We start from the raw sequence: 15,283 nt of genomic DNA, 5'->3' as shown, positions 1-15,283 counted from the left end.
AGGGCAAAACACAAGAAAGAAGGGGCTCTTCTATAGAAAGCACTTTATGCTTTTGTAGACACCCTTGTACATGCTGTTATGGGTGTTCATCAGTGGTCATTTGGAGACTGCATTGCATAAAAATTCATTTTAAAACTCTTATTAGGTTTTAAATATCAGCTGGCAAAAGGAGCTCTAGCCAGTGATATGGTGGTCTGTTCTATATCTTCATTTTCCTTGAGTTTTCAGGAAACTCAGAAGAAAGTGACAGAAAGGACTGAGACAAAGAGCTCTATTAATCTTGCCCATCCTCTGTCCAGTAACCAGTTCCAGAAATTCTGTGTGGGAATTGGGGCTAACCGAAGATTGAGACCTAAACATCCAATTCTGGCCACACAGAGTTCTGTCTTTTTACCAAAGTGGAAATTTTTCAAATAAAATACAGAGATCCTATTGAACTCCCTGAAAACAAGCCTGTAATTCCTTAAGACTTTCTAATTTTTAAAAATGTAGATGATGTGTCCATATGGTTGCCTTGGAGAAATGCCTTCGCTGCTTACTCTCTAATCCTTAAGTCAAGCTTCTTTATTTATTCTTCTCTGAGCATTTCTTTCTTCCCAACTTCCCTGTATGCGAAAGAAATGGCTACTAATTTCCAAAGCATGGTTTCAGGAAACCAACAATGTCATGTCCAATTACTTAGAAAAATATACATTTTATTAGCATTCTTAGTCACAAAGGTTGAGTTACCCTAATCTGAGAAGCTAGAAACAAGAAGTATTTTAGATTTTAGATTTTTTTTTTTAAGTTTGGGAATATTTGCATAGACTTTACCTGATGAGAATACCTAATTTAAAATTTCAAATCTGAAGTTTTTTGAGCACCAATATGATGCTTAGAAAGATTGGAATTTTGGAGCATTTCAGATTTTGGACTTCCAGATTGGGAACATAAACATCATTGGTTGGGATTTCTCATCCCATCCCCATCACTTTTAAGTAAGGGAGAGTCAGTACTGATGATCAGATGGAAACACAGGCCATGTTGTAATGGGAACAGCGCAACAATGAGAAGTCAGGCTGGGGAAAATCTTGGGGTTGCAATACACCAGGATGTGGCTCACTTAACTGTAGCCCTTGAGATAAAGGGTCTCTCTGGGTCTCTGAGTCACGCATCTTGAAAGCAGACAGAACTCCAAAAGTGGCTTTCCAGGAAATTTAAAATAAACAGCAAGAGGATTTTTCTTTCTTACTGCTTTCATATGTATTTACAAGTTGTGTAAGGAAAACCTCATTTGATTGCATTGAGTATTCTAGAACTATTTGAACTAAATCCATGCATAGGGCCTTAAAAGATGCCTTGTAATACATTCAAATGACCAACCAGAAAGTCTGTCATTTCATCTTGCTTTCTTTCCTTCAAGATAACAAAAAGCCCCCAGGGAAATTCAAGAACAAGCTGTCCCCAGAAACTCCCAGGTCAAGAGGCTGTCTTGCAAAGACTGCTGAAGGAGCCCTGAGTTCTCACTATATTCTGCTTCGTTGTTGTTGTTGTTAGTTGGGACTCCCTTACATCAAATCACTCTTTGAAAATTGCTCCTTGCTAGAAGATCTATGGCCCTGAGTGTGATGTTTTGTTATTTTCTTCTGGTTTGTCAGCTCCTACTAGGTCCAAGCAGCCCAGACACCTGCCATGTTCCAGTATGAAATGAATGAAATTACTTACATTAAAATACCTAAATGTTTATGAAAAAGGACATTCTTTACCTGTACTACCTCTAATTCAAAACTGATTGCTGTTTCTTTAGCTTGGAATGCTTTTTCCAGTTCAGGGGGTTTCTGTGACATTTCCTGAGCTCTGCAAAGAAGTGAGTTTGGAAAAAATTATTGTGTTTGGTTTGCCACCTCCCAAGAGTCTGAAAATAGTCAGTGTTGATTCCTGCACCAAAAACAAACAATAGAAACCAAATAAGCCACCCCCCCCAAACAACACTGCTTCTTCTCAGTGTGTATTTCCTGAAATTAGTGTGAAGAATTTCTCCAATGCTCCCTTGAAGCATTGAAGATGTAGAATAACAAAGATAGATGCCCACGTGAAGCTGGTGAAACACTTTTTTCCTGATGAAGACTCCTTCCTGCCATTATGTGTGGCAACTTCTGAAACCTTGCCTGCTCCTTGGAAGTTTTCCCAATTAACTTGAGGAGAGGGAGTGAATTTTATTTTGTAGATATCACTCACCCATGAGATTCATGAGTGTTGACCCAAATGACCTTTGGAGAAAATGTCAACCTCAAAATTCCAGTGGAAGGTGAGCTTATGGAAACAATAGTCATATTGGACTCACCAGCATATTCCTGGTGCTTGACTCCTAGTGGATCATCATTGAATGAATGAGGACTGTGGGTGTGATCCTGTATCTTCACACAACACTGACTCTTGACTTTGTTGCTCATCATAAAGTCTTATAATAGGAAAACTCAAAGAGATATCATCTAGTCTTAAATATGACTATTGTGACCATCCCACTTAGAAATTATGATCTTCCCACCTTACCCTCCCAGTTTCCTGTCTCCTTTACCTGATCTTTTCTTTTTGTTACAATACTTCTATTAATACGTTATTTATCTACAGTGTATTTTCTTAATCCTCCATTTGGATAGTAAATGTCTCAAGGGCAGAACTTCTTGCCTATTTTAGTCAGGATTGTATTCTAGGTAGTCAGAAACAGAGTTTGGAACATATTGAGGACTCAATAACTAGTTGTCCAATCAATAAATGAAAGAATAATTATTAGCGTGTTCTCTGTGCATTAGAATCACTCTAGAAGTTGTTGGGAGTTTTTCTTTTCTTTTCTTTCTTTCTTTTTTTTTTTTTTTTTTTTTTGCTCCCCTGGCTCAGCTCCACACTGATGAAGGCTAAGGGCTTAAGGCTTTGAATCCCAGGAGCCTACATTTTTAGTAAGGAGTCTAGGTGATTTGATTTCAGCTATTCTGGGAGCCACCAGTTCATCCACTCACTAATCTAGAGAAAATCCTGAATCCCAGGTTTTTTCAAGTCACATGGTTGTATAGCAAGTTATCAAAGTGTAAGTTGTGTTCTGATAAACTTTCTGTTTCAGTCATCTATGAGCCTGGATTTATTTACTATATTTATTGCTATCCACATTCATGGTCTTTGAGTTTCAGCCACTGAAAGCAAAAATTATGGCTTCTAAACTTACTTTGTGGCCATCTCAAGAGACAAGAAGGGCCTTAAGCTTAAGTACTAAGGGACTTTTTGAGTCTAATGCTGCCTTTGCATAGAACAACCTTATTTCCATGCTAAATTGCCACTATGTCTCTTTCTCCTTCTAGTTCCTGGACATCTCTATTAAATGGACCACCCAGGAAACTTTTCCTCCAAAGTACCTTCATTATGATCCAGAAACCTCTCACCAGCTCATGTGTGACAAATGTCCTCCTGGCACCTACCTAAAGCAACACTGTACTGCGAGGCGGAAGACCGTGTGCACCCCTTGCCCTGACCACTACTACACAGACAGCTGGCACACCAGTGACGAGTGTCTGTACTGCAGCTCAGTGTGCAAGGAGCTGCAGTATGTCAAACAGGAGTGCAATCGCACCCACAACCGTGTGTGCGAGTGTGAGGAAGGGCGCTACCTCGAGGTAGAGTTCTGCTTGAAGCACAGGAGCTGTCCCCCTGGATTTGGAGTGGTGCAAGCTGGTACGTATCTGCTTCCAACATGCAGAAAAACAGGATTGTGCCAAGCTAGATAGTAGTGAAATATTTGAGGGACACCTTAGTCATGATGATAGCTACAGGATGGCAAATTGCAAAGGTAATGGAACATGCTGGGTATATACTATATATCTGGATTGCTCCCAAGGCCCTTTCTCTGAGGAATACTTTGCCTCTGCAGGGTAATTTAGTGAGGGATCTCAAATGCAGCAAATTGCTCCCTAATGAGATGCATGATGGATTGCCCTTTTTTAAAGGAACATGCTCTAAGTCGCACCAATGATAGTGGCTATATACCTTCACTTCAGCATGGACATCTTAAAATTGAAGTGCTTTTTGACAAACATCAGAAATGTTAATTGATACCAAGAGAGTAATTATGCTGATATTAATGAGGCTCTAGAGTGCTAACAATGAGCAGTTATAATTAATTATGTAAAAAATGAAATGGTTAGGGGAAATGCATTTCATTATTAAAAATGAAGCTAGTTCTTTCTCTAGCACCCTAGTGGAGTATCTGGAAGGATAAACACTCTAGCAGCCTCCTTAAACGGCTTATTCTTTATGTTAGACAAAACAGATGTCAAGCCAAGTGGAAGCCTTAACCATGAACAAAATGCTTTCCCTTTCTGCATTTCCAGCAGCATAGTTTAGGACCAGTGTGCGCAAACTCTGTTAAATCTGCAGCCTCAAATTCTTTTTTCTATTCATGCACAAACCTTCCATGTAGATAAGAACTTCCTCATGGTTTGGAAAAATCAAGAGTATTCACTTACTCAGCTGGAAGAAGGAGTAATCTGCATAGATTACTGAAATAGTGTTTCTCAACTTCAGCACCATTGACATTGGGGCTGGGGGATTCTTCCTTGGTGGGCAGCGGTCCTGTGTACTGTAGGGTATTCAGTAGCAACCCTGACCTCTACCACAGGGTGTCAATAGCAGTATTGTCACCATAGAGCCAACCAAAAATGTCTCTAGACATTGTCACAAGTCCTCTGGCTAGCAAAACACCCCTGGTCAAGAACCACTGGACTAGTGGATGCTAATTATATGTAATTTTTAAAAGGGAAATCCAAGCAACCTGGGAGGCAGGAGAATCATGAGTTCAAGATCAGCCTCAGCAATTTAGCAAGAGCCTCAGAAACTTGGTGAAACCTTGTCTCAAAATAAAAAATAAAAAAGAACTGAGAAATGAAAGTAATAACGCACTCCTTGGTTCAATCCTGCATGCGCGCGCACACACACACATAGAGTAATAATACATAAAGTCAATTGTTAGATGACAAATACTTTAGGTCTAAATGCATTCAAAGGGAATATCCCAAAATTGGAATCTATTCAGTCTAAGTAGTGAAACTTAAAAAAAAAATTATCAGAGAAACTTAAAAAAAATTAATCAAATTGCATGGAGAACCCTAAGATGCCTCCGGTATGAGTATCTGAGGGAGGAACTAGTAACATTTTCTACTTTTTACTGAGTGATATTTGGGACTCAAATGCTAAACCAAATTGTGGAGTGAGGGAAGCCCACCCCACTAAACCAAATACATTTCATTCAGTGCAGTAAGTAGTTTATGCAAAATAATTAAGCATGGTCTATGTAGCTTAGAAACTGGAAAATTCTGAAAAATAATGGAAATGGCAAAAGAGGCTTAAGTCAGATTTTCTTTTCTCCCATTTTATTTACACCTTTCTATCTTCTAGTTGGCCTACTGATTTCTTATGAGATTACCTATGTGGACAGCATGGTGAATTATTAACTGTAAAACCATACTCTTTTCATCATATAATATTTCATATTTTGCCTTACAGGTTGTAATTCTCATATTTCCAATATATTAATAAGGCAGAATCATTACTAGATGAGTAAATCTTTTTATATATAAAAAGCTCTACCAGTTATAAAGAGGGAAGTCCTGTCTAGAAAGATCATTAGAGATCCCTCTACACATAAAGCATTAGTTCTACCATTCTTCAGTCCTTTGGTTAAAGAACTTAAAGACTAACTTACCTAAAATACTATCTCATACACATGATCTTCTCATTAAGATGCACAAAAAGACCTAAATATGTATCCAAAGAATGGCAAGATTCTTCTTTGTGTAGAACCTGTGGGAGTTGGCAAAAGGATACTTGGGTCCATATACCCAATTCATTTATTCCTAGTGAATTAGCAATGAATGAATGTCCTGAAATTATTGCTCAAATATCTCTGCTTATGATATTGTAGAATTTGTGGTAGAATTGGATTCCATTTAAGAAAAAGCATATAGTAAGAAAGTACTTTAAAAAAATAAAAATAAAAACCTCCTTGCTTTGTTAGCTGGTTCCTAAGATAATGATAATGTCACTACAATGCTGAAATAGCATTTAATATGTGAAGGTTTCAGGCTGTTGTGGTTTCCTCCCTCTCTCTCTCTTTCTCTCTCTCTCTCTCTCTCTCTCTCTCTCTCTCTCTCTCGTTTCTGCCAGTCTTTTGTCATTTTTATAGGTCAATGAATCATCAATCTTTTAGAAAGGGACAAGAGATAAAACTAGAACCAATCCATTTGGCTCCTCTTTTTTATTTTCCTTTCGTTTGGTAAAAAAAAAATAATGAAGTAAGAGGTTGAAATTTTTAATAAATGAAGTTTAATAACTTTCTGTAGCTTTCATTTGTCTCTTTTGCATTTGTTATCTCCCATAAGCCAGAATTGGCCTGTAAAATCTACATTTGAATACCCAAGTCTAAATTGTTCAACTAGCTTACACTAGATGGAGATATTTTCATATGCAAATACACTATAATGTCAGATCTATCCATGCATAATAGAGTCAAGGGTTTGAAGTTACTTAGTTTTCACAGCTACTTTGGTTGCTGACTGGTTCATATACTCTGATTAGCCATGTCTCCAAATTTATCAAATACCTCACCACAATAAAGTCAGATGTCCTTGCAGTTACCTTTCCTGAAGTCTTAATGATGTGTTCCTTCGCTCAACAATTCAAGCAAATGGTATATCACTTTCCATTTACTCTTGTGATTCGCTGCAGGCTTACGTTTTTGAGTCAGCGGCCAACTTTACTGCCACTTTCAGAAGTTTATTGTAACGTTGTAAATTTTTACTTCTCAAGGTTAGTACGCTTACGAGTTGCTTTGCAATTAGGATTCAGGAAAGAAAGAACTTCAGTAGGAACTGATTGGAATTTAATGAGGCAACCTTCAGTGGGTGCTGATTTCGAAGGATGGTGTTACAGCAGACACATGGCAGTTACCTTGATGATATTCCAGGAATAATTGTGTGAAGAATGCAGTTGACAACCCTGCCATCCAGCAGAGGCAGGACTAATGAACACCCTCCCTTCCTCTCCTTTCCTCTCACATTTCAGGATCATTTTGTAGGTAACAGCAAAACAAACTTGCATTTGTATTAGGAGAAGGGGAGCCTGCCTAAGGGGCTGACTGTAGAAGTTTTGTTCTCTCTGTCTAATGAAGTGAAAAATGAAAATGCCTAAAGTTTTATGCAACATAATACATAATAGTAGCAGTAAAAACCAAGTGAGAAGTCTTTCCAGAACTGTTTTAAGAGAGTATCTGCTGTGAAAGTATTTGAGAAGAAGGTGCTAAATCGCTTGGTGTTTTTTCTAGGAACCCCGGAGCGAAATACAGTTTGCAAAAGATGTCCAGATGGGTTCTTCTCCAATGAGACGTCCTCTAAAGCTCCCTGTAGAAAACACACAAACTGCAGCATATTTGGTCTCTTGCTAACTCAGAAAGGAAACGCGACGCATGACAATGTATGTTCTGCAAACAATGAATCGACTCAAAAATGTGGAATAGGTAATGGCATTCCAAACTCAGCCTTTGTCTCATTTTCACTGTCATCTCTCTCTGAATGGAACACAACAGACTGTGGCCAAGTTCTTAGTCACATTTTCCCTGTCCTGATTCTTAACCAGCTTAACATCTGCTAAAGCCACAACTCAAAATCTCTGAAAAAGTCCTCATCTTCTCACAGATAACACCCCAAACCCTGACTTTCTCCCCTTCTTTTCACATTCAAATTCAGTGTTATTCATAGGCGGTGTCAAGTTTGTTACTTGAGGTCAAATTAGCAGAGTTCAAGTTGTAGAATTGATGGACATTTTATCATGTTCTAGAATGACTTTTTTATTAGCTAAATTATAATTGGCAACCAAGAAGCAAGATGACATAAGCTGACGACAAATTAGAACGTATACTTGGCTTTGTCACCAATGGATTTAGACTGTTTAGTGCATGAAGTTCCAAATTCCTCTGGTGGTTCTAACTCTTTGAGCCTGCCCCATATTGTTGATGACATTAATCGGACTGGAGTATGTCTCACCCTGTCACCCCACCACTAGACTACAATCAGACCTTCCCTGGAGGATATATCAAACCAAGGGTGATCTGTCTTTGGCATCTAATCAAACAATAGCATGAACCAGCTTGACTCTCCCCAAATGTCTTTCTGAAATGCATAGAAGTATTTGAAACATAGGAATGTGGGTTGATGCATTTATCATTCCAACCAAGTTTCCACATTTCTTCACTATGTTGTTGATTTCTTAGACAAGTTCTCTAGCCTTTCTGATTTCTCATCTAATAATTGAAATAAGGCAAGAGATAATAAAAAGAGTGACTCCTAACTTTAGCATTCTCTTTAATTTACTTAGTTCACTTTAATTTTATTTTTTGTCATTCATGGAGCACTTACTCTTTGCTAAGTACTTTGCTATATAGGCTTTAAGATTTACAGAAACACAGTGAATGATAGGTGTGAATGTCAGAGTCAAGTTCAGATGCAGATCTGATGAATCTAAAAACAAGTTCCCAATCCCTGTAATATATGGACCCTAACCAGATACTTAGGCCATCACAACCCTTTACTGAGTGACTTTTTTTTTTTTAGGTTTATTTTTTTTTCAGTTAATGCATGCTATTTTATATGTGTCAGACTGGGGCTTGAGCTCAGGGTCCTGAACATGCTAGGCAAGTGCTTTACCACTGAGCCACACCCACATGCCTTAATGCATATTTAGAAATCTATCTCCTGCCTTGAGTACACAGGTAAACTGTATGTTTATATATGTATATATTCATGCTCCTTACAGTCAGTGATTATATTGGTTTTGACACTGATCTTGAAGGAAATAAATCTTTGAATGTTAATATTTATATCAAATTATAGAATTTTGACAAAATATGTAATTTATTTGTAGCTATTTACATTCTTATTTAACATTTATTAAACCTCCCCACACCCTAAATGCCCATAAAAAAAATTAGAAAGCACTTAAGTTCAGTAAGACTCTATCTCTACGAGCCTCAAACTTTGCATTCTAGCATATTATATCTTGGAAAACACCATTTGCTGCTTTTCCTTTGTTTGTTTGTATTCAAAATACTTCCAGAAATCCGATCCTTGAGTAAATCTTCTTGGTTTCCTTACCTTCTTTAGATGTCACCCTGTGTGAAGAGGCATTCTTCAGGTTTGCTGTTCCTACGAAATTTACCCCTAATTGGCTCAGCATCCTGGTAGACAATTTGCCAGGAACCAAAGTAAATGCAGAAAGCGTTGAGAGGATAAAGCGGCGGCACAGCTCACAAGAACAAACTTTCCAGCTGCTGAAATTATGGAAGCATCAAAACAAAGACCAAGATATGGTCAAGAAGATCATCCAAGGTGTGTACACCTGAGATGGGAGCTCAGTCAGAAATCAAAGATACTGAGTTGTCATAAAACAGGAGCTAGACCACATGCCTGCATAGTTGTGCATGATGTTTCCTTTAAAGAAGCAGAGTTGGACTGAACAGACTTTCAAGTGACAATGTAGATGTTATTCCTACAGCAGTTGTGTAAGGTTTTGTTCTTGCCCCTGCTCCCAATTTCTCTTTAAAGTGCATTGGATGCTCCAAAAGGACTAGACCTTAGGGAATCTGCTTGCAAATTCTTTAGCTATTTTCTTAGCTTCCCTGCATGCCTAGGAGAAGGTCTTTAGCCACTTTGGATCTTGTCTCACATTTCCACCAAGAAGCTGTGCTCTGTGTATTTGGCAGTTCTCTCCAGAGAGATGCTACTGTCTTCTGTGGACCCTCCCATTCATTCTCACCACGTGGCCTGTATTAAAATCGCCATTTAAATGGCATGTATAGAGAGGATTCATAAGATAGTGTGAAAAGTGCTTGAGTGTCTTGGGGAAAAAATGGTTAAGACCATATACTCTAATGTTTTAGAGATTTCCAAAGAATCTCCTTTAGAAATGAATGCTGTGTTAGAAAAGAGAGAGAGAGAGAGAGAGAGAGAGAGAGAGAGAGAAAGAACCTGTTATGTGATGGAAAACACAAAGAATGTGACAGAAAATGCAAAGAGAGGAAATCTCTGTGGGCTATAACCTTGTGTGGACTGTAAGCTTTAGGATGTACAATGGAAAGAGTTTCATCTTCAACTATCATTGGGAGGACATGTCAGAAAAATGAGGGTGGTTTTCCTAAAGCAGACAATGCCAATAAGAAATTCATTTTGCTCTTCACTCATAGTTAAATAACTGAGCTTTCCTACACCATCCTGAAAACCCCAAACATCTGGAACCAGAGCAATGGATTTTAGGAGACTAACACATTTGAGAGTTGAATGCTTTTGCTTATGCAAAGAGCTAACTTTTCTTCTGTTTTTGGCAAAACAAAAGTGTTCTTTGAACATATAATTAGCCCTGAAGCCGAAAGAACGGGAAATAGAGAATTAGAAACTGTTAGAATTGGAAGGGACCAAATTCCCTATTTTATAAATGAGTATATTTCAACTCCCAAAAGATGAACTGAGTTTTCTTGCCTTCAGGCTCACAGATAATAAATGACAAATGTCATTAATAGGAATATTACTTACTTCCTCATGTTTATGCCGAACTCCCTGTTGAAATATCCTCTGGAGTGTATACTCTAGTTCTTTGGACTCACACTCTTCAAAGAATGCCCATGTCAGTGACTGACTAGAGAAATTTATGTTACAACACAGCTAACTTGACTTTCTTTATTTTCTGAACTCTTATGATCTCAAACTGATCATAGAAAACTGAGAGCAATGTGCCTTTAATTCTCCACTATTAATTTTCAAAATTAGGGGCCCTCATAAAGTTTTATTGGGTGCCTAAAATATATAGCATCTTATTATAGTTCTCAGAAATAACTAGTGTCACTTAAGTCGCCTGGAAAAAAAAGGGGGGGGGAGGAAAGTTTAAAAATTATGAAATTCTGCGAGAACCTTTTGCCTCAGTCTGGTTTTTTTTTTTTTTTTTTTGATGGCATTATAAGAATATAAATGATGTGAACATCTCTTTGGGCTTTTGCTTTATGCAGATATTGACCTCTGTGAAAATGGTGTGCAGCGGCACATTGGGCACGCAAACCTCACCTTTGAGCAGCTTCGCAGCTTGATGGAAAGCTTACCGGGGAAGAAAGTTGGAATAGAAGACATCGAAAGAACAAGAAAGACATGCAAATCAAGTGAGCAGCTCCTGAAGCTGCTCAGCTTATGGAGAATAAAAAATGGCAACCAGGACACCTTGAAGGGCCTGATGCATGCGCTCAAGCACTTGAAAACATACCACTTCCCCAAAACTGTCACACACAGCCTGAAGAAGTCCATCCGGTTCCTTCACAGCTTCACGATGTACAGATTATACCAGAAGCTATTTTTAGAAATGATAGGCAACCAGGTCCAATCAGGAAAAATAAGCTGCTTATAACCAGACTCACGATGGGCCAGATCTGATGGATAAGTAGACTGTTTCTCAGGCATTGAGGGGGTACAGTGATTTCTTTCTCATCACTAATGGCTAATTTTGCCACAGGGCACTAAAAGCAACTATGATGTAAAGAAAGAACTAATGTCTCCTGAAAACTTCCCCAATAAACCCCAAATAATTGATCCAACTGTCAGGACTGGCCCAGTGTCCACTGACTGTATGTTCCCATGTTACTGCTTGCAGTAATTTAACTGGAAATAATAATAAAAACTAGACTCCACTGTGTCTTTCTAAATATGGGAATGTCTAACTTAAGTAGCTTTGAGATTTCAGCTGTGCTATGGGCTTTTATTAGAAAGCCACATTGTTGTTGTTTTATTTTTTGTTTCATTTGCAAAAGTTACTAATATATCTGTAACACTATTCCAGTATTGCTATTTATATTCATTCAGATATAAGATTTGTACATATTATCGTCCTAGAAAGAAATGGTATAAGACTTAATTTTAGAAATAAAAACTATATTCTGTTTATTATTATGAAAGATGAAAGAGATAAAATATATATTTTTAATGGAAAGTTCGTAGGGTTTTCTAATAGGTGTTGCCATTTTTTCTTGTGTGGAGTGTTTTTGTGATATAATTTTATCTGTATAAGCTGCAATATCATTTTATCGAAAATGTATTATTTAGTCAATTGTTTAATGTTGGGAAGTGTGTGAATTATAAATGATCTGAATATTAGAAGCTCTGAGAAATTGAATGTACCTTATTTAAGAGATTTTATGGTTTTACTATATAAACATCATTAAAGTTTTCCAAGTATTTTTCATTGCTTTTCCTCTTGTTTGTATTTGAATGGGACCTTATAAAGGGGCCTGAACTCCTGATTTCTCTATTTCTCTTTCATCACAGGAATATTTAGGAGTTGTTAAAAATGGAGATTCCTGGGCCAATCTGCTAAAAATTTCAGGGGATGAGGGTAGAAGCCTGTGTTTTTAATAAGCTTCAAAGTTAATTTTTTTAACACTACAATTGGAGAATTTCAGAAGTCAGGCTTAGTAAACAGGTGGTACAAGCCACTTACAATTGCTGCTGCAAACTTTGAGGGGCCAAACTAGTAAGTTCTTCCAGTTGAAAATAATAGAAACTGGCACTACTTAATTTGAGAAAAAGAAGAAATTAATCGGAAGGATGGTTTGTTGTTTGGGTTGAATAATGGTCCCCTAAATTTATGTCATCATAAGAACCTGTGAATGTTACTTTATCAAAAAAAAAAGATTTTGTAGATGAATTAATATATGCATTTTTGAGATGAAGAGATCATCCTCTATTATCCAAGGGGGCCATGAATCCAATGACAGTTGTCTTTATAAGAGACACACAGAGTGGACAGACAGAAGAGGAAGAGATGATGTAGATGGAGACAGAATTGGAAGTGACTTCCAAAGTCAAGGGACCAGGGATGGGTTTACCCTCAGCACCTCTATAGGGAGCAGAGTCCTGCTGACCCCTTGATTTTGGAATTTCTGGCCTCCAACTGTGAGCATAAATTACTGTGTTTCAAGCCATCCAGTTCATGGGAAATTTCTACAACAGCCACAGGAAACCAATGCAGGTGGCTAGATCCTAGCTTCAGAAAGCGCAGACGCAAGACAACCCTGGGTCCCTTGGAGGCCAAATTTCCCACTCTTTCTCCTAATCTCATCTCTATATCCTTCACTTTGAAGTTTCAAATTCCTAGGAGACAGACTTGGATTATTTTAGGTTGGGTTTGTTGTACAGACAAGGAGAGTGAGAGTCTGTCTTTAAGTTTCAATTCCCAAGAAGAAGATTCCCCTGTGATCAGATTCCACTATATCCTGCCCTTTCCTGGTCTGTCTCTTCTTCTCTCTCACTTTACCATGACCTTAGAATATAGCTGTGATGCAGATCAACCCTGTTTATGAAATCAGATCAGTTATGGCCACCTTCATAGAAGGGCATCATGCTGGGGAAATAAAAAGCAAAGGTGTAGTCAAGAGCTCAAACCTGGGAACCAGCATTCCAGTGTTACCATCCTTGATGTGGAGAAGGTGTGTCCATTAAATGCTGAAGGTTTAAGCAGGAGGTCAGGGGCTTCCTCACAAATTCCCGGCAGAAGCCCCAGTTCGTCCACTAAAGTTCCCCTTTTCAGAAACTGCAATGACCTACACCTGTTAGCAAGGTTTAAGAAATGTGTGAAAGTTCATAGCAACAAGGCTAAATTACTCAGATTCTTACTTATCTGGCCTCACTATAGACTCATTTGGGATCTCAAACTTCTCTTCAAGGGACATAAAATATATAAAAGACATGTCTCACTTTTTTAAACTTTTAATATAAAATAATTTTCCTTCCTCCAGCCCCCTAATGAGATATTTTTCATTTCATTAGAAGATGGTATTTTCTAATCCAAGATCTTTGCTACTGAGGTATCATTCCTTCTAGGTCTTCTTAGTCAAAAAAGCTATGAACTTATGCATCTATATTAATTCATAGATGCATATGTATGAACACACACACATATATATATAAGTGTGTAAATACACTGCATGTGTGCAAATATCTATGTGTGAATACAGGTACACATAAACACACACATATGGATACATATGCATGTGTGTATACATGTGTGTACATACATGTGTATGTGTGTATTGCATGCATATGAATACACATGTGTGTGCATATATATACACATGCATGCATATCTGTGTGTATGCATACATTTCTATGTGCACATGTGTGCACATGCATCTGTTTTTAGTCAGCTTTTTTGGTGCTTCAACTAAAAGATCTGACCAGAACAATTTTAGGGCAGGAAGAGCTTATTTGAGGTCTTAGTCCATAGAAGGCCAGCTCCATTCCTTGGGGCTCCAGGTAAGGCAGAACATCATATTGGAAGAGTGTGGCAAAGGGAAACAGCTCACATGTTGATCAGAAAGCAGACAGAGAGAGAGATTTCACTTTTCAGAATCAAAATATATACCCCATAGCCACGCCCAAATTCCCATCTCCTCCAGCCACACCCTTCCAGTAGAGTTAATCCCATCCGGGATTAATTCACTGATTAGGCTAAGGCTATAACACAATCATTTCTCCTCTAAACTTTTTTGTATTAACTGTGAGCTTTGGGGTGACACCACATCTAAACCATAACAGCATGTGTGCAACATGTGCGTATGCACATGTGCGTATATGTGTGCATGCATGTATGTGTGTATTTGTATGCACACATATGCATATGTGAGTCTATTGTGCAAATAGGTGTGCATCAGTGTGTGTGCATATTTGTGTAATGTACATGTGTATATGCATGTGTGTCTATATATGTATACACACATGTGGATATGTGTTTGTATATATGTGTGTGTATTGTATGAATCACACATACTTACCTCATTAAGTTCATTATAGCTTTTTTCCTCCTTCCCCCTGATTATTTTAATCTCTTTCTCAGAGTGAGAAACATTCCTGACATGATATATAACACTTGTTTTTTCACCATAGATGCATATCAAATATCTTCAGAATTGCTGAGATTTACTCATATGAGAAACAAATTTACCCATTAGAATGCAGTATTATTATACAGATCCTTTGTCTCTAATTCTATAGTATCCATTCAAAACACTGGTTTCCAAAGTGACTTAGGCTAGGTCTTTTTGTCCTCATCCACTTACATGACATTATATTGAATACAGTTGTACTTATTTGTTACCATCTAAATTCCATCCTGGGATTTCCCCTACATCTTGGATGTTTTGAATTTACATACATTTAAACTTTTTTTTGGTGGC

The 15,283-nt window shown here is 37.8% G+C and overlaps 1 protein-coding gene across 1 annotated transcript in view; it reads left to right on the top strand.

Moving 5' to 3' along the window:
- Positions 1–12,294, top strand: part of Tnfrsf11b (TNF receptor superfamily member 11b) — a 27,651-nt gene extending 15,357 nt beyond the window's left edge. The window contains exons 2-5 of the mRNA XM_015486398.2: positions 3,333–3,702; positions 7,346–7,537; positions 9,180–9,404; positions 11,075–12,294. Coding sequence (XP_015341884.1) covers positions 3,333–3,702; positions 7,346–7,537; positions 9,180–9,404; positions 11,075–11,463 — 1,176 coding nt within the window. The 3' untranslated portion in view covers positions 11,464–12,294. The remainder of the gene's footprint in view (positions 1–3,332; positions 3,703–7,345; positions 7,538–9,179; positions 9,405–11,074) is intronic.
- The last annotated feature ends 2,989 nt before the right edge of the window (positions 12,295–15,283 follow it).

The sequence above is a fragment of the Marmota marmota genome, unplaced genomic scaffold, assembly GCF_001458135.2.
Source record: "Marmota marmota marmota unplaced genomic scaffold, marMar, whole genome shotgun sequence".
NCBI lineage: Eukaryota > Metazoa > Chordata > Mammalia > Rodentia > Sciuridae > Marmota > Marmota marmota.
The sequence above is the reverse complement of the archived record's forward strand: the minus strand, read 5'-3'. Positions and strand labels throughout refer to the sequence as shown.